Here is a 25,956-nt window from a genome sequence, read left to right as displayed (position 1 = left end):
AAATGATGCAAAACGCATTCAATCTGCATAAAACATGCTTGGCAATTTATTTAATATCCTAGTAGACAAATTCAATGTGGACACATTCAAGAATGTAACAAATACAGATCATGAACATTGAGGTCACAACTTTTCAAGATTTGATTAACAAGAGAAAGCAAAAAAAAAATCATTTTCAAAGAATCCCACAAAAACTGTAACTATAAACAGAATATGTACAATACATACAAAATATACATAAAAGAAATGATTGTAAAACGTCTTTTAAAAAGGTTGTAAACCAGTTCTGCGAGACGAGAGGTATATCGATTTTACAGGTAGATCTGTGAATGTCCAAAACTCTCCCTACTGTATGTAAACTAATAAATGAATATTCATATTTGCCCTTATTACAACTATTCAACTGTGATGCATCATATAACAAAGCCATGATAAAATGCTTTATCCAAATTCAAAGGTCATGAGAAATATATTATATATATATATATATATATATAATTTAAAAAGAAATCTGAATATGCACAGAATTCTTCAGAATTTAATCTGGTAATTTGTAAACATTATGAAGTCATATTTGAATTCTTGACAGTCAATTATTTGAGTGTCGTCGTTTATGGTGCACAAATGAACCCACATGACAATATAACATTTTTTAAAGGCCAAATCTATTTGATTTTTGCCCAATACAGACTTAAGCTAACATGTGACATGTTCGATCAGATCGATCATTTTTCGAACAAAATATAAAAAGATCAGCTTTAATCATGTCTTATCTCTCATTAAAGTCATGCAGTTCACAATAATTTGAAGTAAATAGACTTAATTAAAACATATACCCCATCTAACCTTTGAACTATAGTAATGTGACGATATAGATGCGAGTCACTTAAAGCAACAACAATGTAATGCAGCAATGAGATTTTTCCAACTGTTGTCACCTTAAGGCTTGAACTTTCACCTCATGTTATTAAATCAAACATGTAAAAGTGTTATAATTACACTGAATTGAATTGGACTGTATGCGAATCTTTTAACGGTGAAAGCATTAGGACCAGGAAAATAATTAAACACCGGGAGTGGAGTGTGGTTAAGTGTACACATTTTTTAACATTTACAAAATGATAAAGGCCCACCCCGCTTAAAATATATAACCCAAACATAAGAGAGAAAAATAATATTGATTTGCTTTGATATCTGACAACAGTAAAAGGATAATGTGCGTAACGCCCTGAAGGAATCAAAACAGATCAGAGAGATCTAAATGTGAGCTGCCAAAATGTACAAGGTCAGAATGGTTAATTTATTAATGTTTGCTTTTACTAATGAGAGTTTTATATACAACAGACATCCCTTATCAAACATGTTAACAGTCTAGAAAACTGAGTTTCGAAAAAATCTGTAGAAAAAATCTGGACCGTATCAAATGGTGCTTCATCACAAAATATTTGAGGGGACAATCACATATAGGCAGCTAATCGTCAATCCTGACTGGATTGCTTTATGATCTATTCTGACATTTTGTAGAGAAAGAAAGAGATCAGATGGTCATTTCTCAGTGCTGAAAAACAGATTGCTTGGCTTCTTGCAAATTCAGGTGAGAAGCTGTTTAGTTTCTCTGTTATTCAATTTCGTTTTTTCTTTATGCACATTAGGAATGCTTGAATGCACAATAGGTACAAACAACTTTCAAACACTCAATATTATATTTGCATATTCTGCTTGATTTGAAGTTGCCTTGCCACCAAAACTAAGTTTGAAATTCCTGAGATAAATCTGAGAACTGTATATATGAATGAAAGGAAAGTAATATTCAAAAAAGAAATTATTTTAGCATCCTATACAGTATGTATGAGAACACATCCATGTGCACACACAAGCAAAAACACATAAGGTGCACCATGAAAACAGAACAGTTCCCTAAAATAAATAAAAAAATAAAACAACATTAGCAAAAAAAGAAAATAAAAAAGTAACATTTACATGTATTGACCAAATACTCATGTTAAAAGATAAAAATGCAGTTTACCAAACTCAGTTCCTCTCAGGGAGCTCTTCTGTCGTACACTTCACGGTCATTTCCTGGCAAAAATCAAATGTCACACTTGAGCTGCCCGTCTGGGAGGGCTCAGTGTCCTGGGGCGGCACAGCCTCTCGGTCCACTCTAAGGTGTGGGTGTGAAGGTTCAGCTATGGTGTGACAGTCAGGGGACGACACCACGTTGCCATGTGAGGTGAGGGTGATGTCTATACTGGTGGAACTGGGAGAGATTCTAAGGTCTGTACCGGTTGAGCCGGATAAAACTGGGTCTTGTTGTAGATTATACAGAGATAGAGACTGATCCGGACTCCGTTGTTCCTCCCTGCACACCTCCTGCGACAGAAAGGAGAAGTTTTCCCACAGCTCCCCCATGCAGGTCTTCAAATGGCTACGTTCGGTTAGGAGCTTCTGTCTCTCGCAGACCTAATGGAGGAGAAGCACACACTGTAATGAAGGTGGACAGAAAAATCTAGATTCTGGTGGTGTGCGCAAGCAAACACTGTAGGGTTGTTTCTGGTGTCGCCTACCAGTTTGTGAATCTCACGCTCCAGGTTCTGGATGCAGTCCAGCTTTCTTTTCCTGCAGCGCTGAGCTGCGACGCGGTTTTTACCTCGGCGTCTCATGTCGTGGATGAAGTCTAGCTGATCCGTGGTCAGTTTATGCATCTTTATCATCAGCTGAAAGTCGTTGCGTGGAAGCTCTGTGATCTGGTCGACTGAGAAAGGCAGTTTCACCTGCAAGTGTACAGAGCATTATAGTTAGATGCATTTATTGCAACATGCTACTTAATATACAAGAAAAAGCAAATGTAAACAAATTACAAAACACATCCTTTACAGAATGTATGGTGCTTCACCACTAGATGACACTGCCATCTAACTTGTATGAAGTGTTTTTTTATTTGTGTTCAGAGCACTGATAGTAAAGGCCTCGTCGGCTAAAATGAGCAAACTTATCAAAAAAACAAAAGTTTAGGAAGAAATTATCAGAGTATGAAGAATATCAGAATATATATTAGTTATTAGTAAAATTCTTGAAAGATTTTCACATAAATGCTATATGACGCTAAAATTATTCGATATCAGATGAGTCTTTGTGTCAAAATATTTGGTCTTTTACACATAATAAATGATTTTAGGTACACTACCACTCAAAAGTTTCGGGGTCAGTAAGATTTTACTGGGGAAAAAAAGGGGTCGGTTTCCACAAAAATATTAAGTTAGCGCCACTATTTTCAGCACTGATAATAAGAAGGAATGTCAGCATATTAGAATGATTTCTGGAGGATCATGTGACACTCAAGACTGGAGTAATGATGCTGAAAATGCAGCTTAACCATAACAGGAATTAATAAATACATTTAAAAATATATTAAAATAGAAAACACACACATATACATATATATACATATATATATATATATATATATATATATATATATATATATTTTTTTTTTTTTTGTTTTTTTTTTTTACAGTTTTTAATGTATTTTTTAATGAGCTTGATTTTACTGGCTTTAGATTGTTCAGCCAATCACAGTACAGCTCCACAAATGTCATGCAAATGAAGATGCGTACAGGACACATAACGGTTCAATTAAAATTCTGTAAATAGAGCAACATGTATTCTTGTTTCAGTGCAATGACAGAGATGACACCTGACTTAAAACTCTGCCGAGGGAGTCCGTCATAGTGTTCACCATGACGAATACTCCCTCTCTCTGCTGTGACCTTGTGCCACTGCTCAGTCTGTGTAAAATGGAGGTCTATATTTAACCACTCTACTACAGAGAGCTCTGTAATAAGGCTAGAATGACAGATTAGGCTTCCAGCAGCACAGGCATGTTTTCTCCTCTCCTTCTCTCTGAAGTCAGGTCATTTCTGGGAGAAGACACTCGTACTGTGAAGTAGGGCTCATCTGTTAGCCAGTGAGGTGAAGCGGCCCATCATCAGATGGGAGCCTGGGGGCCGCTGCCCCACTTCTGTCTGGGGACCTGCAGCTGGGAGCTTTGAGTGAAGGGCAAAATAAAGACGGCTATAGAAAGATTGTTTCAGCAGAGATTTCTACACTATATTGGGCTGAAATTTTGCATTTTGTTTTAACCTCATTTTCCTTTTAGTTGTGACTAATAAAAAAAAAAACATCAAATAGTAGCATGGTATTATCAGTGTTGTGGATATGTACTATTGTATAATAGTTAACGTTTATTATTATTGGAAATTATAATAAATAATTTAAAGTTAAAAAAATCTAATAACACCCCAAACTTGATAAATTTACTTAAGAAGCAACACTCCTTAAGACATTAAGACTTGTTTTCAGAGAATATATCTTTTTTATAAAATAATATATTATTTTTTCCATTTTACAAAAAGTTAAAAATCAGAAAATTGTCCAAAAAGCTCACAAGATTTTATTGGCTAGAGGCCACAAATAAAGTGCAAAAGTGCACAAAATGTTTTCGGGTTCATACCTTCATCAGTGTCAAGTGTTTCCAAGCATACATCATTTACAAGCTTATTACCATAATCAATATAATATCCTGGAATCTGACTTTATCCCATATATACTTTGGGCATGAATGAGGAATTATCTCATGCAATGTGCATCTGTCGATTTACACAGTGAGATAGATAATAAAAATCATGTAACCATTATGTATTTCAATGTCCAATTATGTGACTTGTGTATTCATATTATAATGCAGGGTTCACCAATCTCGGTCCTGGAGGGCCGCTGTCCTGCAGAGTTTAGCTCCAACCCCAATTAAACACACCTGAACCAGCTAATCAAGGTCTCACTAGGCATACTAGAAACGTTCAAACAGGTGTGTTGGAGCTGGTTGGAGCTAAACTCTGCAGGACAGCGGCCCTCCAGGACCGAGATTGGTGAACCCTGTTATAATGGTACTTTTTTTGTGATATTCAATAATGAGAACAAGAATATTTATGGTCATGTCTTTAGAATTTTCAAAGTTTTGAATACAGTAGAATTATTGTTATAATGTACAGTATATGTATGATTATGTAGGCTATTCATGTAATTATTTTTATATGGGATAAAGTCAGATTCAATATTATATTGATTACGGTAATAAGCTTGTAAATGACCGCACCGTGGAGAAACCTGGCACTGATGAAGGGTTGAACCCGAAAATGTTTTGTGCACCTTGCACTTTATTTGTGGCATCTGGACAATAAAATCTTGTGAGGTTTTTGGCAAATTTTCGTGTGCGGATCTTTTTTTAGATATTTGAGTTTTTTGGATCTACACACCGCAAGAAGTTTGTTCATTCCTCTGTTTGGGACTAGTGTTTGGTGCTAAGCCTTTCCATTCTCTCTACAAAAAGTGCAGTAATTTATATATACATGTAAAATGTAATAAAATCAAGAATCTGCGATTTGTTGATTCTCTTTAACCTTTATTTAACTGATAAAAGTACAAAGAAAAAAATGTCCAATGTTGTCACGGGCCAATTTAATTGTATTTTGTACAACACACTCCAAAAAAGTTGGGACAGAGGTCAAATAAAAGTGAAAAGATTCTAGAATATCCAAGTTAAACCGCTTTGAAACAGTCCACAATTACTGTAGCAGAAAAACTAGTAATAGGTGAAGGTAACGTGTTTTGGTATAAAATAAGCATCCACCAAAGACTGCATGCAAAGATGGGTCACGGCTCACCACTTTGTGCCAAATATCAAGAGAGAATTGCCAAACAATTTAAAAATCACATTTCTCAATGCAAGATTGCAAAGTATTTAGGTCTTTCATCATCTACCATACATAATATTGTGAAAAGATTCAGGGAATCCAGAGAAATCTCAGTCCGTATAGGGAAAGGCAGGAAGCCTCTGTTGAATGTGCGTGACCTAAGAGTCCCGCACATTACATGAGAAACCATTATGCTACTATGTCAAATAAAGCCACATGTGCTTGGGAGTACTTTGGAAAACTATTGCCACTTAACACAGTCTGCCGCTGCATCAAGAAGTGCAACTCAAATCTCTGTTACGCAAGGAGAAACATCTGTTCAATGCAGAGATGCTGCCGAGTTCTCTGGGCCCGAGCTAATCTCAGATGGTCTAAAAGACAGTGGAAATGTGTGCTGTGGTCAGATGAGTCCACGTTTCAACTTGTTTTTGGAAAAAAACGGACATCAAGTTCTCAGTCCCAAAGATGAAAGGGACCAATCTGACTTTCATCAGCGACAGATGCAAAAGCAAACATCTGTCATTATATGGGGATGCATCAGTGCAAACGGCATGTGAGACTTGCATATGTGTGAAGGTAACACTGATGTGGAGACATACTGTTTACTGGGATTGTACAGAGACATATACTACCATCAAGATGACATCTTTCCCGGGAAGCAAGACAATGCCAGACCTCATTCTGCACATGCTACAACAGAGTGGTTTCTAGACACTCTACACCCTAGAACGGATGTGCTTGACTGCCTGCCTGCAGTCCAGATCTGTCTCCTATTGAAAATGTATGATCAGACAACAATGACCACGGACTGTTGAGCAGCTGTCTTATATCAGGCAAAATTGGGCAAAAAATCCTCATTCAAAACTGCAACAATTAGTATCCTCAATTGATAAACATTTAAGAAGTGTAATTAAAGGAAAGGTGATGTGAAACGGCGGTAAACGTGCCTCTGTCCCAACTTTTTTGGAGTCTGTTGCAGCCATCAAAATAAAAATTGGGAGAAGAAATAGTCAATTTTATAGTTACCTAATACCTACACAATGTGTATCTGATATGAATAAAAGACATTGTCAATTTATATAGTCTGTTTGATGCGCCGAACATTCTAATCACATCGGTGAGATTTAATTACTTTATTCATTCCTTGATTTCAGTAATCTGATTATGTAACTTGCAGTACTTGTATATCTTATTCAGTTTGGCTTTAAGTAAATTTATCTTGTTTTATAGATTTTTGGGAATGCAGAAACTTGGCACATTAATATAGAACTAATTGTTGGTCACAGCTGTGAATATACAGTATCAGCCATTTTGCAGTGGCTTAGAAAGGTCATCCAATAAGATTGTAGAATCTGAAGCTATCAGTTTCATAATGCTGCTGTGTAAATATCTGGGATGTATCTGAGAATCCCATAAAAATGCATTATCTCTGTAGTCACTTGTAAACTGACAAATTGGGTCCTCAAAAATCAAACGAGATTTGAATGAGACAGCAAATTATCATACACAGATTCTTGAACTGGCAATGTGTCAGTGTTGTCAGGAGGAGGAACAATTATGTCATTGAGACCTAAGGAACAAGAATGGCTCAGAGCTTATTGCCATGGCAACCCTCCAGTGTTTGCCAAGTTCCTGCAGGTTTATTCTCAATCTCAGAAGCTGGGGAATCATGTGGGAATGTTTTGCAATGATTACATTTTTCGTATTTATTCATGAAGATTTTGCTTTTTAATGGGATTAAGTATTAGATTTGCATTTGTGCCTATCAAAAGCTCAAATGTCGACAGCAAGTGCGCTAACCACTGCAACAAGGTTGCATAATTTTGAGGAATGAAAAAAAAAATCTAATTGTGTTATTTCTGATAAAAATTGTGATTGCAATATTACAAATATTAAATATATTTGGTTTTATTTTGATTAATTGTGCTACTACACCGCAAGTTTTAATTTCTATTTATTGTTAATTATTTGGAAAACAGAATCAACAAAGGGATTCTGGCAAAAGTGACACCACTAATTTCCTCAATTATCTCAAAACCAATTCTAATGACCCCTGAAATATGTGCTTTGGGTTCCTGTAAGTTTATCATTATCAGGTAACTAAAATTATTGGCATTTGTCTAGTTCTTGTAAGAGGTTTAGTAGCATTTTACTGGAAGAACATAGAAGGTCCATCCATTGATCAATGGTTGAAAGATCTGTCACATTGTATTGCATTGGAAAGAATAACCTACCGTATATAAAGGGCAAACTAAAAGACTACCATAAAATGTGGGATCTTATTTTACATTTTCTGGAAAAAAACAAAAATCAACACAGGCAATATTAGATACCGCTCACTCCACTGATTGATATGTGTATATATGTTGTGCTTTTGTATTTGAAAATATGTGGATATGTCTGTCTTAGCTTTTGTATAATAACTTCTTTAACTGTGTAATTGATTTTTTGGATGCTGAGGGTGGGTGGGGAGAGTAGTTAAAATATAAAATGTATTTTCTTTGGATATTTTCTTGTTAGCCTCCAAGTTTTCCAATAAAAATATGTTATAAATAAAAAAAGAATCAATGAAGTGAAACAAATTTTTCCAAAGTGTATACCAACCTCTTGACTGCGCTCTTTGGTGGGAAACAATTCACTATCTCCATCAGAAAAAGATCCAGATTCATCACTGGAATTAGTGTCATAAGACTTCTCGCACTTGATCTTTGGTGTCCCCGACGTGCTATGCTCCCGGTGTTCGAGCGCCAGGCATCTCGCCATGGTGGAACAAGGAGAGGTAGAGAGCTCAAACTGGGGCAGGCTGGAGGGAGATCCTCCACTGCCATCCTCAGCGTAGGAGTAGGAAGAGCAAGAGCTGGAGGTTCTGATGTGAATTTCGGCACGAGACGAGCGGGGACACATTTTAATGGGCACAGGACAGCTGCTCTTTAGGTGCCGGCGGTAGGGCAACGGGGGCTCTTGGGAGACAGAAGTAGGGGACAGTGTTTGGGAGCAGGGGAATGACTGGCTGGAACCTGCCCATAGGTCTTCCGGGGTTTCCTGTCCCAAACAGCTCTCACCCGGATAGGAGTGTGCAGGTGCCACCAGATGGTGGGAGGTCCGAGAGGAAAAGATGACGCTTTTTCGGTCACTCTCCTGTTCAGCTTCCTGCGAACAGATCCTCTCGAAGGAAAACGACACCCCATCAGTTAATTTCTCAGCCTTCTTTGAAGACATCACATCAAGTCCACCGACAAAAGCCTGATAATTCTTTTGGAAGTCACCCGGAGCAACTTCTTGTTCTCGAAACGGAGAGGTTTTGCTGGCAGGTTGCAGATCAGTGGTAAGATAATGATTAGAAGAAGTGACTTCCTTTTTAACAAGGGAGCGTAGGCACACTGGTGAACTTTTGCTCACAGGCAATTCAGTGGGTGTTGAACTAAGTTGCCTTCCTTCAAACTCCATTTCCATGTCCATCTCTATCTCACAACCTTTACCCCTACCCAGACCATCCTGCTCCAACTCAGACAATTCTAGTGGTACACAGACTTCTCCACTGGCTGGCTCTGCCTTCACCTTTGAAAGATCCAGGCCCCGGGCATTGCTGCTGGTGACGGTATCCTGCAAGGAGCCAAGAAAGCTTGAGGTACTGCTGTGTGAGGAGGTGGTTGAGTTGTGCTTGGCATGAACCTGATGGTACTTTCTATATTTGGGATAACGAGGGAGGTCGAAGGTTGGAAGATGGAGGTTGTCGGTGACTTTCAATTGCTCAGTTTCAGGGTGCAGCCTTGATCCGAACAGTGGAGGTTTGGAGTCACTCGGTCGCACGTTTCCGTCCTCTGATGGGGGACTCTGGCTGGTGTGCATGCCATCAACCTCACCTTTCATCTGGGCCTGTAGGAAGTGGAAGCAGGAGTCTTCGAGGTTGTGCATCCCCAGGAATTCTGCACAGCACATGACATCCTGGATGTTGTCCCTGTTGAGCAGCAGCTTGGCTGTGTAAGCAAACTGCAACAGCGGGGCAAAGCCTTTCTCCGTGATCTATAGAAAGAAAACAATACAATATTTCATGGTCCTCAGTAGTATTTCAATAATAACATTTTATTTGTTCCCCAAAGACCACTTATATTGTTACACAAGGTTTCTTGCCATCATTTCCACACATTCTTCACCCTCTTTATGATCCCTAGAACTACAAAATGCTGTTTTACAACTGTACCTTTAAGACCTTAAAGTAATAGTGATGCAATGATATTTCTAATTAATGGCAGACATATTTTTTAATACTACATTGTCTAAAACAATACATTAAAAAAGAACACAAAAATCTAAAATGATTTTAAATGCAAACATGAACTTCGTCATCATAACATTCTAATGTACAGTATGAAAAATAGAAGTTTATTTTGAGATTTGCTAAAGATTATATTTAACTGTTATTAAATTACCATTTTGAACAATTAAGTGAGTGTTGGATGATGACAGGTGTAATGTAAAAAAATAAGGAAATGAGCATACACAAATTAATATCGATTGATATTTATAGACAACCACACAAAAGTGTGAAGTCAGTAAGTTTTTGAAAGAAGTCTCTTATGGATGCATTTATTTGATGAAAAATACAGTTAAATATGTTTTCTATTTTTTATATATTAAAATGTAATTTATTCCTGTGTAACTTTTCAATATAAAAAAAAAAAAAAATTGTACTGACCCCAAACTTTTGAACGGTAAAATATATTAAAAAATAAAAAGATTTTTGTAATCTCTTTGCAACTGAAACCCGCATTTCAAAAAGTGTAAGGAAGGAAACCCCTTTTATGAACCCCATGATATCTTCTTTATATTCAGAAAGGCTACACAGTCAAAAGGCATGTTTTGACCACAAATGACCAAAAATGCTTATCCTCAAATGAAATAAAAAAAGCAACTGTGTCTATAAAGTGTGTGAGCTTCCTATCAAGGTCTTACAAGCTTTATGTCATGTAATAAAATGAAGTGAACCGCATAGTTTCAGGAACAAAAATAAATCGCCCTTCTCATCACTTTCAATCACACTATCGCTCTCGCAGGTATCCACGAATGCTTGGGGCAGCGATACTACATCAAGAACATCATCTTTAAAATAGAAAGTCATCCTGCTGAAAATACAGCTCCCCCAGACATTCAGTGAGTCCTCCCAGAGCTGCTAATAAATAGAAAAGCTTGGGGGGGGCAAATGCTGAGCATTCTGTAGATCTATTTTCAGCTGGCATCAGCAGCTGCCGCCTGCAGAAGCATGTCTTTATGGAAGCCAAGCGCCATATGAGACTCCTTTAATGTTATAACCAGCAATCCTAATGAGGGCAGCAGGCAGGGACGCATACACACAAAGCAGAAAGCAAAGACTCCACACTATAAAGCAAGAGAGCAGCAGCTCAGCATGACTCTGAGGAGAGAATGAGATATGAAGCCAATTTCCTGGTCATTACAGAATACAATCTGACATTAAGTGTTTTGAAGATGAACGATTATTAATATATAAGTAGAGGCAAATGGGGGGCCTTCTGACATATCTGGGATATTGTAATACAAGTTTGAGCTTTTGAAAATCGCAAAGCACCTAAAGTATACAACACAGAGAATCAACCATGAATAAATCATACTTTATCAAGCACAGTGAAGTTCGGAGAGGGAACTCTGCTAACACTCCTGGCAAACACAACAACATAAGCAATTATATCAACTCAAAGCTGCAGATGATGAAACATGTTTTCTCCACTGACACATTCCTGCCAGACTGCTCTATCTATCGGTACAATAAAACACTTGTTGTTGAAACACAACATTCCTAAAAGAGAAATCTATTAATCAAAATTACAGGAAAAACAGAAATATTGTGAAATATTATTACATTTATTATTTTAATATATTTTGAAATGTAATTTATTCCTGTGATGCCAAGCTGAATTTTCAGCATTCATTAGTAGCCTACTCCAGTCTCTAGTGTCAAATTATCCTTCAGAAATCATTCTAATATGCTGATTTGGTGTTCATAAGAATATTTCTATTACCATTCATAAGAATATTACTACTCTCAATGTTGCACTGCTTAATTTTCTTGTGGGATTTTTCTTTTCAAGATTCTTTGATGAATAGAAAGCTTTTTTAAAAACACTTGTAATATTATAAATGTCTTTACTGCCTTTTCTTTTTATCTATTTACGTGTCCTTGCTGGATGAAAGTATTAATTTCTTTTAAAAAATAAAAAACGTGAGGTTTTCAGTGCAGGTCATTTAGGTGTATCCTTGCCGGCTGTTAATGTATTCTGATTTTGTACCTCTGCCAAATGAGGACACTCACCTTCTGTGGCAGGTTGATGACCGGCTCATGTTCGGTCTGGCCCCTGAGCAGCAGGGAGAAATACTGGCTACAAGCTGCCAGCACTGCCTTGTGGGCACGGATCTCCCTCCCCTCCACCAGTACTGTCACATCACACAGGACGTCCTGCTTCCGCTGTTCATTCAGGCACAGGAGGATGTTGGCACAATGCACCGTCGACTCATACACATACATGGGAGCTTCAGGCTTCTCTGTAGACATCCCTTGCTCAGAGCCTGGGGACCAAAGCAAATCGACAAAACGGGTTACGCGACTTCACATTATTCAGGTTTCAAAAATTATTAATTGCAAGTTTGATGAAAGCTACTGCAAGGGAGGAATGCATAGCACAAACATTTAAATAATTATATCACAATTGCTGATGCAAGTGCACAGATATGTCTCAATTCAAGCTGATGACCAATTAGCAGCATGTGTCAGCTCCAAAAGTGGACTGATAATTAGAACTTTGATATGTGATTTCCCAAAGTAACAAGACAGCTAGTAGAGTTTCAAAGAGGACGTAGTTGCACATAAACAGCAAATGTTTTAACAAGGGCAATGGTCTCAAAAATAATGACAGAATATGTCAAACAAGCACTCTGAAGCTCATAAATAAGGATAGATGATTACTTCACAGGGCAGTTGCTACATATAGAAAGCCGAAAATGTGTTGCCAACTGTAAAAAAATGTAAGTGTATATAGGGTATATGGGCAGCCATCTCAAAGGAGTCTAATGATGGCTCTGCATGGCCATATAATGGCAAAAGCATATGAGCCTATTTTGCAAGACCAGGTTGCAATAGTGGTAGCCTCTGTTGCACTATTCCTGCTGGTCCAATTTTTAAGATGATAACATTGACATTGCTTAAAAAAAAAAAAAACGTTTCATTCACACCAACTTGAAGTCAAATGTCTTCTGTGAGCTCCAAAATAATCAGATCCAAACATCAAGTGAAATTCATTTATGGGAAATTTCGAAGAGTAGTAATTTTTTATGTATCAACATAAAAGTCTTTACTGTCACTTTTTCTAAACAAGTGTGTATTTCTTTCAACATCAATAACAAAGAAATCTTACTGTCCCAAAACTTTTGAATAAGTATCAGTATTAATTATGATTATATGGTGAGCATAAACCTTTTAATGATGGTTAGAAACCCAAAATGAAAACACGGATAACACAAAATTTGTGTTACATTAAAATTACATCATGTAAAGAATGTTACATTAGTTAAATATGTTAAACTAATCCAAATAATAAACTTGGATTGCAGATTAATACATATACATTTATATTGTGCAATTATATTGTACTATTTATTTTATTTTCTAAGCGAAAGCTAATCTATAAGTAAGATAAAACTCTGTAAAAAAATATTGGTGGTTTAGCCAAACTTAAAAAAGTAAGTAACCTGGTTGCCTTAAATTTTGAAACTGAAATTAAAATTTTTTAGCTAGTACAATGGAGATTACTCAAAATATTGTTATCTGAGCCACATAAATTATCTACGTTGATTTGACAAAATATAATTTTTTTGTGATAAATCATGAAAATATATATATTTTTTATAGTGTACGAGAATTTCAACAACATTATTTGATAAGAAGTCATATCATAATTGAGAATATTTACATTCAGCCTGTTAATAATGCAAAATAAACCCCTTGAGGATAATAGAAGACCCGATCCAGATTGATTTAGCGATTCTACAAAACTAGATATGGTTTCTCTCTGTTATCCCACTTTATTCAGTTCATTCCTAGATGTATTGACAAGTTGAAAGGAGGAACTAGAAAGGGGGATATTCCAATTATTTTGAACCAGTCTAGTGAAGATGAGCTGTTGAATAGCATTTGCTCACTCTAACACAGCATTTTTCACAGCATATTTCTGCATCTTGACTTTGGTAATCTCAACATCAGCTTGTGAATCATTAACACATTTCCCAATAAATCACATACAGAGCCACATACAGAGAAAAATGTCTGATAGCAGCTGTCATTCCCTTGCTCTGCCCACACTAATGAGATATCAACACCATGTCAATTCATTCAGAGATGCCGCTCTGAAAAGGAAAAATACCATAAACAGAGGGAATTACAGCATGTTTCATCATCGACATAGATGCATGACTATGTCAGACAACCATGACTATAATACAGATGAGTGTTTTCACAATGGAGCTCAAGGTGCATTGTTATTGCTGCACAAACAGTACAATGAAATATGTTATCAAAAGATAAATTACTCCTAGAAAAGTGATCCACTGTAAACTCATTCAAGTGCAAAACTAGGCGTAATGGTCGCTGTGGAAACAGACCATTGTGGTCTCTGCTACAGAACTAGCCTATTCCCTTTCTATTCCTCCAGACTGAATTGAAATATAATTAGAAAAAAGCCCCTAATTCCCCGACCTAGATCCACTGCCCAAACCAATATGGCTTTATATTATGGAGTAATAATTTATTTGATGGAAAATACTGTCATGAGCATGTACACAGTAATTAGATAAAATGTAGATAGAAATCGGGGCGCGAGAAGTAGGGATGCAGTAGCAAATTTCATTTACAATTATTAAGTGGGCTATTAAAAAAAAGTGTTATTCATGTGTTAAATTATGTTTTTTAAAACACATGCGCAGAGTGTGACGTCATATTGTCTGTCCGTAGAAAGAATATGTCTGCACTACTCCTGAGCGCAAGTCCACCGTCAGTGTTGTGTAAGGTAGGCACTAGGTAGGTTTTTTGTGTTCATTTCTATTTCCTGTTGCTGTGCAGGCTATTTTATTGTATATGACAATAAACAGTTCAATAACCCTTTTATTTAAAGGCTTAGTTTATGTCCCGTAGACCGGTTCGTTGCATTACGATTGAATCAGTAGGCTAAGTCAAAAATGTGATGTGCGGTCAAATATCCGGGTGTGTGTAGCTATGCTGTTTATGTCACCGATACACTTGTGTTTCACAGAGTTTTGGCGAGTTTTATAGACTTGATATGGTTTCTTATTCAAAAGTGGTGACCCATAAAAAAAACAGCACCCCCCCAACCTAAAACATCTTCCCGCGCCCTTGTATAAAATGTAAAAATCGGAATAAATAAGCAGAATTTATTATATACAGACTTTAGACATTTATTTAAAGCACAATTATTTTCAAAAACTACATTTCAAATTTTCTGAAGAAAATGCGAGTGGAGTAACATGCCACCATAGTGTTAGTGTGTTCTGAGTGTTTTTAAGCACATTGCTTTGTTGTTTCGAGGGTATTCCTTTGTGGTTGCTTATTGGTTCAAGTCAAAAGAACTCGCAAGTATCTCTGATATTCTATGGCTCAGATTCCTAATAGGGCTGTCAATGTTAACACGTTAATGTGATTCCTTAATTAAAATAATTTAACGCAAATAACTTAATGAAGCACACGAAACTGCGTCATTAACGTAATTTACCTCATGCAGTTAGATGATATTGGGAGTCATGAGTTTATCACACTGAGCATCTAAAATGGCGCAAGCACCTGCAACCGTGGTAGGCAGACATTTCTATTCTAACCCCTTAACCCGACTTCACTTCGGTTTCACTCCGGGAAAGTTTTTAGTCCAATTATCCAGTAAGCAAATACATTCAATCAATCAGTCCAAAACAGCGCTAATTTAAAGAAAAACAGGCTTATTTCATCAGTGATGGCAGAGAAAACAGTGACTTGATGGACAGTTTTCAGTGAATTATTCATTCCAGTGAGTGTTTAGCTTTAAAACACGAGCTCTGTGATATTCTGTAGGCTACAATGTACAAATTCAGGACAATGTTTTTATCTATTATGTGCATGTTGCTGTGTTTAGTAATTCTGAATAGATCCGTGTACCGTAGCACTAGGCATATAATGCAGTCAGGTCAACGCGGTTGGTTTAGGTTTTTTTTTGGCATTTCCATGTGGTCCTGTGTTCAGTATTGCAACTTGACATGTCTAAAACATAAACAAGCTCTGATAAAAGCTCTACTTCAACATAAGTTTATGAAAAAGTTAATCGCCCGCCAGACAAAACAGTAAGTCCGATTACTTGCAATGTGTTTTAGTGTTTCTAATTTAAACTCAACAAAAATTAAGTTCAAGAAAAGAAGTCCATTAGATCCCACATGTAAAAACATTAAATAATTGATTACACAGCACAAACGCGGTGACCCCATTTTCCACACAATCACCAAGACATTAATTAAAAAGTACATATAATTCAAGGCCTCCTACTTCAGGGGGTAATATGGCCGTTATGACCACCAAGAGAAGCCTGGCCTAATTTCATACTGACCTGATTACAGCAGCTCTTCTTTCAGTTCCAACCACTGAAGAGCTTTCTGAGAATAATATGAGTGCTGTCTTGTAAAAAAATAAAAGCTTACGAGATGGTGAGATAGTTTACCATGCGGAAAAAAGAGAAACTATGAGTCAACAACTTTAATATGATTAAATGTTCTTTAGAAACCTGTATCCAAAGCAAGTTACTGTACAACTTGACCAATGAATTTCCATGACAGTTATTGGATAGGATTCTCTACGCCTGTCCGATGCTCTCGTGCTGAGAACGGTTGATGAATACTTGAGCATATCCTCGTAAAATATATAGGCTAACCGCTATCTGCAGATTCCATGAGCTCATGGTTTCTGTAGCAGGACGTGGCAGGTTGCAGGAGCAGCGATGCAGTGCTGCCTGCTGGCTGATGCTTTTAAACCTGCAGGTCAGTAGAGAAAACCACACAGAACCAAGCAGAATGACACAACACACCTCAGATAAGAGCTCATCTTGGGGGGATTTTCCAGTAGGAGATTCAACAATGACATCATTAGTTTCAACAATGAGCTATTGTGCTCAAAATAAGGTTAGCTGTCTCTCTTTCAGAGGGTCACTGTCATATTCACAAGCCTGGATAAAGGACGTGAACAAATGGTGTTTGAAAGAATGGATCTCATTGAAAAAATGCAAGCTATTTTTTGGTACTCCGTGGGAAATGTCCCACAATGCATTCACGATTGCGTTCACATCTACCTTGCTTCAGGTCCCGATGCAAGTTGGACACAAAATGCCAATGAAAAGTCAAAATGGAGTGAGTAAATACACTTGTGCCATTTCACATAGGCCTATTTAAATAAACTACAGTTATGCAAAATATAGTTGTTCATTGAAAGGCAAAGAGGTGTTAGCTAAACAGCTGAAATATCACTCCTCAAGTCAATCAGGGCATTCCTAAGCAGGCTTTCCAGTGCAAAGATAGGGGGTGACTCAATGCCAGAGTATTTTGGGCACTGGTTGCTAGAGCTTGAATGAATCATCATTTCTCAGATTGAAGTGAGAAGTGACTCATAACTGTCTTTAATATGGGCAGAGGCAACCGTGACACAAAAACACAGCAAGCAAACTATAAATATATACAGAAGCTCACAGTGAGGTGCATAAACATACTTTAGTACAAGCAGTACATTATACAATCAGAAGATGGTCATGAGCTAGGCATTAAAACATTATTTTAAACTAAAGTAATGAGTGCGTGCATTACAATAAATTTACCATAAATAAGGGGTGTTAGGCACATAGATTAACTGCTAACAGTTTACAATGGCTTCAAATGTGATTTATACAATTAAAACAGAGTCAGAACTAATTATTTAGAAAGAGATACATCAATATATTTAAGAACTTAGTCAATAGCCGCTTTCCGACCAAGTAGTTACAGGAACTTAGTTCTAGGAACTGTCCACTTCTAAACAGTTCTAAGAACTACTCTCCCCCAAACTCGGTTTTGCTGTTTGCGTTCGCACTGGCCAAATGGCCATAGGAACTGGTAGGAGGGGTAAGGGAGTGACGCAAGCACGGTGACTTTTATTTTGACGGCGCGACGGACCTTTATTTTGGCGGCGCTGAGAACGCCAGAGCAAATAATGCTCGCATTCTCTGTGTTTATTAGTTAGCGATCTGTCTAACATGTTATTAGATAGAACTGTTATAGAAAGTAGACAGTATATGAAAAAAAAAGGTTATTAGCCTATGCCGTGTGGTTGATGTCCAGTGTTGCTAGCTGGGCAGATAAACATAATCATGTTTGACTTGGTCCCCTCAAAGTTGCGTTGGATTTTCTCTTCAGCATAAAGGTTTAGAGACCCATCTATCACTGTTTTCCATGTTTTATAGTTAGTTTATGGAGTAAATATATAGGCTATAATCTGTGTGTTTACATTCTAGCCGTTTTAAAAATGGCGGGTGCTGGTGCTCCGCGTGCGTTCGGTCAATCAGCGAACACTAACGTCACGGGTAGTTCCTATAGTGCTGGTTTAGACCCTACTCTGAAGTAGGACCTAAATTAGTTCCTCCAAACGGAGTTCCTAGTACTAAAATCGTTCCTAGTTCCGGTGGTGCGAACACGCCGACGGGTACTTTAGCCAATAGTTCTAGGAACTGTGAAAAGGTTCCTCCGGTCGGAAAGCGGCTATTATTCAATATCAATTTATGTGCTGTTAAATGGCATAAAAGGGTTATTTAATGCCATCATATCACTTCAACCATCCAAAAACCATCCAACCAAAAAAACAACAACATCCAAGCAAAGTATATTGAAAATGTCTAAATGCAATGTTAAACACAATAAAAACTCCAGTTAAAAGTACTACATTTATATAGATCTATAAACTTTTGTTCAAAGATTTTATGTTTTTGAAAATGTTTTCATAAAAAGATGTATGCTCACCAAGGCTGCATTTATTTGATCAATGTTAATATATTTTATTTAAAATGTAGGTATTGCTTATCATCAAAACAGTTGTGCTGCTCAATATTTTTGTCAACACCAATCACTTTTTTTAAAGAATCTTTGATGAATAGAAAGTTCAAAAGAACAGCATTTTTTTTAATCCATTTTAGTAGTCAAAAAAGTATTCATAACTTCATATATATTCATTTTTTCTTGTTGCCTATAGGAACTTATCTACACTATGAGCAATGCTTGACAACACAACAATACACTGTATTGAACACAGCTGCCTAGACTGTGCTTTTGCAGTTTGACTTCACACTACTTGATTGTAACTGGAGCATGCTAGTTTTGTCACGTCATGTCACTCGCATATAGTATAGATGGCATGTCAGCATGACCAAGTCCTGGACATCCTTTCTAAACAGATGGTAATTGAGGCCAGCATGAGAGGCAGTACCCATCTGAGGGTGACTGATGGTTCAGCCAGCAGGTTGCACTTGCACCTGATTTGCTCACTACAGTAAAATATCATACATTTCAGAAGAATATCACACAAGTACTATGGCTTCAAATAGCTCGAAAGAAATTATTAACCATCTATTCTATAGGACACATTGAAAAGCTCTGAAGATTTAATGTGGCTGTGATCTCACAAAGTGATCGTGAAACATCAAAAAGGAGGAATTGGGGAAAAAAGCAAACGCTGAAAGGTTTGAGCGCTCATTAAAATTTCCTCATGCTCTACAAATTTGATGAGGAACATAAACACACATTTGAAGACAGTTTACTACTTTTTATCCATGTAAGACAACAAAGGCATGTCAAGACAACAAACGTTGAGATAATTTAATAAAATTATTTTTGAGATAAAATCAGTTTCTGTACTAATTAATGACGTGACAAGGCAAAATGTTTGCAAGAACGATATTATGAACCATGTTAAGTAGTGTCCTGAAATGGTATTTTGATTTATTTCCTTTTTTTTTTGTATTGTCATGCTTTTGTCACTAATTGGGCAAAACTATCTGATTAATTAAGGTCTTAATTCATGAGAAATTCCCTGTTGTAATTACAATCTCGGAAGCATTCCCGTTTCCAGGACTCAATTATGCTCCTTAAACTGCAGAAAGCAATATTACAATGACATTTAGAATCACCGCCCTGAAGTTGAGCTGAAGTCCACTGTTGTCATTTCAATAGATCTTTCCTAAATAAAGCACAAGTATATCAATCCACTGGGAATGACCTTTCTTTCCTGTCACTTCATTTTCTAGGATGTCGTCTTCTCCTCTCTTATTTCAGCTGAACCACTGACATCACATCTCGCCTGAGGTACGTCTCAGTCTGCAGCGAGAGCATAACTGGACCACTCACTTTAAGTCAGTCAAAGCAAAATAAAGCAACAAAAGAGGTAACAAAATTCATTGAAATCCAGGATATTCATGATCAAATTACACATTATGAAATGGATAGTTCCGGTCCTGGAAGTTGATTTTTCAATACAGCTGTACATTGTGCTGCACATAACAAACAATGTTCTTTAGCTGTGATGACATTCACAATACAGTATGCATCTTGTACCTTAACTGAACTACTATAATAAAAACTATGAGAACGGTATGAACCGCACATGTCATAGAGAGCACGACCAAAGAGTTTATGAGGTTAAATGCAACCCACATGTCATACTGAAACCCATGCGTGTTGTTTACTGCTTACTATGCAGCTAGTTTCCTGCATTCATATTCAGCTGTGTTACTTTTACCTAAGTCAGCTGATGACCTACTTCAAACAGAGGATAAGAGTCACAACTCCTCTTTCATCTGTCTGTCAAAGCGGAAGATTCCGGTAAAATACAAAAAAAACGCAGTGGTAAGCATCGTGACACTTATATTCAAAGGAATAATAGATATGAGATGGGGGTGTAGCTGGAGATTTGTGCATGCTACTTCAGCATGAATGCATCTGGAGGCTATACATTTGGATTTGCAGACTGAAGCTGCAATGGCTGAGATATGCATAATTTCATAAAATGCTTGGTAACATATAGAACCGTCTTGGGGATCTTTTGTCAAATATGCAAAAACATCTCGTAAAGAAATGTTACTCTACCGACTATTATTCTGCACCACTAAAATGTCACTCTTGCAGTATTTTAAGAAAATGAATATACTCTATACATTCCATTAAATCACTCAATATTAAATACACTGAACAAAATTATAAATGTAACACTTTTGTTTTTGCCCCCATTTTTCATGAGCTGTACTCAAAGATCTAAGACTTTTTCTATACACAAAAGGCCTATTTCTCTCAAATATTGTTCACAAATCTGTCTAAATCTGTGTTAGTGAGCACTTCTTCTTTGCCGAGGTAATCCATCCACCTCACAGGTGTGGCATATCAAGATGCTGATTAGACAGCATGATTATTACACAGGTGTGCCTTAGGCTGTCCACAATAAAAGGCCACAAGGCCACTCTAAAATGTGCAGTTTTATCACACAGCACAATGCCACAGATGTTGCAAGTTTTGAGGGAGTGTGCAATTGGCATGCTGACTGCGGTAATGTGCATCAGGGGTGCATTAGGGAATGATTAGAATTATGCGCAATACCCGCAATCGTACCCCACGCCGTAATTCGAGCCATGGGATTCCTCAATCAATTCACTATAAACAATATAACAAGAAAAAAACAAGAACATTAGAAAAGAATGCCTGTTATCCCATTCAATTTTTGTGAAAATTGTATAGGGTCGCTATTGACCCGAGGTGTGTAACAGTGCAAGTATATTTTTTCTGCACAACAATAATTTAATCTTTGATGACTGAATAAGTGCAATCCACCTTTATTCCCCAAGGTGGCAATGTCTGATACACAATGATGAAGTGATTTTTCACTCATTGTTACTGCAGGCAGAAAACAAAAGAATAGAAAGTATAATCAGCAAAGCTTGAAATGGCTCAGTGATTTATTGCAGAACAAGTACTGAACAAAATCAATTATTAGTCACTGTCACTTAATGGTGGATCTGGTGAAGAAGCAGTCAGTGATCAAAATATTGATTTTGAAGATGTTGAAAATTATAGTTTTGAGAATATGTTTGAGATGGCGAATCTGAGCCAGATGCTGAATGTATTGGGAATTTTTTTGGGGGGGGGGGGGGGGGGGGGGGTGGAATACTTCTGACTGAGTTTTGAAAGTGGAAGTGTGACATTTTGCCGGTTCAGTATCAGTAACAACATTTCCCATATTATTACTTGACCACAAAGGGAATCTCCTAATGGCCCCATTAGCTGTGTTTGTATTCTCTTGGATTGAGTCGATCTCTCAGACTAACACTATAGCTGTCCAACAGGAAGTTAATCAGTACTCAATGAGTTCAACAAGTCCACACAGTTAATAAATGACAGCTGTGGCCAAGTGCATTCCAGCTCTGTTTCTTTCACCCTTTGCTCCGTATGAGCATTAGAGGCATTAATATTATCATATCATGACCTGGCACTTCATTATTAGCTGTGTGAACTGCTTTAAACACAATATATTAGGGTACAGAAGGGGCTTACAAATGACTTAGCAATATTGTGGTGAAAATTACACATGCATTCAGCCGAACTGAAACTAAATGAGCAAAAACAAAACTCTGAACACATCATTCAGTGGTTTGATGGTGCAGACATTGAATGAAATTGACATGCACACACAGTAGTGTGTTTGTTAATTCAAAGCGATCAGACAAAACGGGCTAAAACTTCTCACAGACATACATTGAAAGAGGGCGGTTTTGAAATGGGCTAACCAACCATAAAACAACCACTCAGAAACCCTGTAGCAGCCACAAAAAACAATGAGAACACTTGAGACTGTATAGCAAGTCATTTCGGGTATGATTATTTCATCTCAAAACTAAATATGCATCTGAGATGCTGAGTGTGTACAGCTCTTAAATTGAGAAATATTGCAGCTTTAACTGCTGAATATACTAAAGGTCACGTATATGGTGACTCAAGCATTTCATGACACAGAACCGGAATTCTGTTTGCTTTATCAGACTATTACAGAAGCAGTTTTCAGTCAGTCAATGAAGAAACATCTGTTATGTTGCAAAACAAACAGAAGACAACTAGCATCTGTTTCTCAACCGGTGATAAGCGACAAACCCGCAACCGCTGACAAAACAGGTGCTTTCATCAGAAGAACAAACCGCTGTTACATGACTAAGGAGATGTTTCTGCATAGTCAAAAGTGAAGACGAGGCATTGATTAGGCTGTGGCCATTGATATTTTCTGTCTAAACACTTTTTAGATTGTAAATGGGAATTGCAAAGGTTTTGGAGGAAAAAAATAAGGAAGAACACTAAAATAGATCCAAGTCCTATAAGCCAGATCTTTGCTGTCATAAATATCCTGAGAGCACTGATCATCAGTGATAATTGGTACTGATGTGTAGTTGAATCTCATTATCACTTTAAGACCAAGATTCCTCATCATTACCACACTCGGTCACAGCTCTAAATAAAGATGTAGGTAAGTGTCAGAGAGATAGTGCTTTCCTATGCAAATCTAAGTTATAAGGTAAAGGTGTTAAATCTATCTATATAATAAATCTGAATATTTCTAGAATCTGGTGAAAATTTCCACAGTGAACACAGGAAATTTGCTACTGTCTTTTCTTCACCACAAAGACCTGTAAACATCTCTTCTCACAGGATGTAAACCATAAACCCACAAACACTTCATCCACCCATAACCGAATCTCATACCCTCCCTGCTTAATCAAAAACACATCAAATCTGGGTCTATGTGGTGCAACACAATTGGTTTCATATGAAATAATGGATGAGATAAAGATGATATTTCAGAAGAGATTCTGTAGCACGGGTTTTAAAACTGGTCTGGTGCAGTTCAAAATATTGTAATAAGAAAGCAACAAACACAAGCTTGTTTCGGCAGGCTGATAGTTTCATAAAGCCACCAACCAATGCCCTCGCACACTTCTTCTTTCAGTACAACATAATGATGCAATACCTCATTTTTTTTAATGTAGTTTCATCATCCCCACAATTAAAAAAGTATTTAAGTATAAGCTGTCTATAAATTATAAAGTATAAGAAACTTTAAGGAACAATCAAATCTATAATTTCTTGATTTACTTTCGCATTTGAATTACTGGTACTTGGTTATCAGTTGATCTTTACTTCCCCCCAAAGTCATAACACCTCTATTTAAAGACATGACAATTTCTAGATAATTGATTGGTTTGAGAAACGTCAACATTAGTCCAATTTTAAATACAGCAAAGTTAAAACGGAGTAAACTACACAAACACTGTGGAAAAAAGTTCTGTGACTTAATTTTGATTTACCTGATATAAATTTTTCAATCTGTTTCCCTAATTTTGAGAATGTTTTTAGTCTAAGATTATGATTTCAGTAAGATAAATAGAATAGAATAGATAGATACTATTATAGTTTTTATTTATATTTTCTGTTGTAATTTTAGTTAATGTCCTGTTATTGAGTATTTTGTCATGTTTATTAGTTTTTTTAATTTCTATATAGCTGTATTAGTTTTTACTTCAGTTTTAGTTGTTTTAGTACATCAAGTTAAACAAAATGAAAATTAGAAAGTCTTGCCTTGGAAACTAGCTGAAATAAAATATGATATATTTTTATATTGCATTTTATTTCAGTTAACGTTAATTTTATTGCAAGCAAGGAAATGTTTTTCTATGGTTTTAGTTAACTATAATAACCCTGGCTGTGATAAATACAACATTTTGCCTTTGCATGACTGCATTAGATAGACAGATAAATAGATAGACAGATACTGTAGATAGACAGATAGATGTGAACACACAAAATGGTATTAAATGTGGTCTTTCTGAATCACTGTTTCCTTTTGTCTCAGTCAGTCCAACCCAAAGTCGTGCCTGCTGCCATCCATCTAATAGTGACAAAACGCAGCACGAAACCTCCAGACCTAAAAATGTCAGTGCAGCTCCTTTGACTCACTGTACGGTCCGAAAACGTTGACGTAAGCTTTCTCGCTGTGCTGAGACATTGCCTCCTCTTCTGGTACCACAATCAACTCACTCTTATCGACAAGACGCTCACACCAAAACAGACATAAGCTGTAAAGAGCAGGTTCACTTACCTAAACTTTCAGTCGTTCCTGCACGAAGATATTCTGCAAGACGCTTTCACATGGTCTCTTCTTCGCGCTTCGTTAACAGCTGAAGGAGCGAGCGTGCACGGTGTCTTTGAAGCAGGAGGAATGGTGTGTTCACTGTCTCAATCTATGTTGGATTACATTTGAGACCGCGTGCTTTTGCTTTGCTCTTTGCTGATTGTGGCATTTCCAGCACGCGCCTCCTCTAAATTGCTACATTGTTGACATTGGGGCGATGACGTCATGGCGATGCGCCCATGGTAAAGAGATAAAATATGGCACGAGCCATTCAGTTTTTCTACAATTTGTGAATCTAACTAACATCTTCACATCATACCTGTAAACTAATCACCCTCTGAAGTGCCACATATACTGCGGATAGGTGTATAACGCATTCGGCGAGCTAATGATTTCACAGATAATGGGATTTTGACACCTCATGCAGGCAGCATTGACTTAAAACACTTTATATTGTGACTTCCTTTAATATATATATATATATATATTTGCAACTTATTGTGTATTGTCGCAGTAGCCTGATAAATCATTATTACCTGTATGTTGAACCACATGCACTCATTCTGAGACAATAACATTGTATTCACGTTTTTAAAGAAAGTACAATTGTAACAGTCTATTAGCCTATTATGGTAACAAAAATTGTGAAAGTTGAATTGCAACCACAGTTCAGGTTATTTAAATAGTCAATTTGTATGGTGGTTGTATTTAGATTAGAGCAAGAGTAAGCATAACAGCACTTAATCTCACTGTACCCCAAAGGAGCTGGCAAGCAATTATATGAATTATCTGGTTGTTGCAGACGGCTCTTGCTTCTCCTTTGATTCTGATCCAAACGAGCCATAATTTCACTGTTAGGTTCAAAAATAACTGTGACAGATTCTCAAAGGCGCAGAGTGGCACTGACATCAAAGTCCTCTTTATCACGGAAAA

The 25,956-nt window shown here is 37.0% G+C and overlaps 1 protein-coding gene across 1 annotated transcript; it reads right to left on the bottom strand.

Annotated features, from left to right (window-relative positions):
* Window positions 1-24: 24 nt before the first annotated feature.
* Window positions 25-25,197, bottom strand: bach2a (BTB and CNC homology 1, basic leucine zipper transcription factor 2a). Its single transcript, XM_084096371.1, has 5 exons — window positions 24,991-25,197; window positions 12,076-12,329; window positions 8,355-9,773; window positions 2,565-2,771; window positions 25-2,460 (listed from the first exon to the last, which is right to left on the bottom strand). Exons 2-5 carry the CDS (start codon window positions 12,313-12,315, stop codon window positions 2,032-2,034), a joined length of 2,295 nt encoding a protein of 764 aa, XP_083952497.1. The 5' UTR covers window positions 12,316-12,329; window positions 24,991-25,197; the 3' UTR covers window positions 25-2,031.
* Window positions 25,198-25,956: the final 759 nt, after the last annotated feature.

This window comes from Abramis brama (genome assembly GCF_963993115.1).
Source record: "Abramis brama genome assembly, chromosome: 21".
NCBI classification, from domain to species: domain Eukaryota; kingdom Metazoa; phylum Chordata; class Actinopteri; order Cypriniformes; family Leuciscidae; genus Abramis; species Abramis brama.
This window is presented reverse-complemented; position numbering and strand designations above follow the sequence as displayed.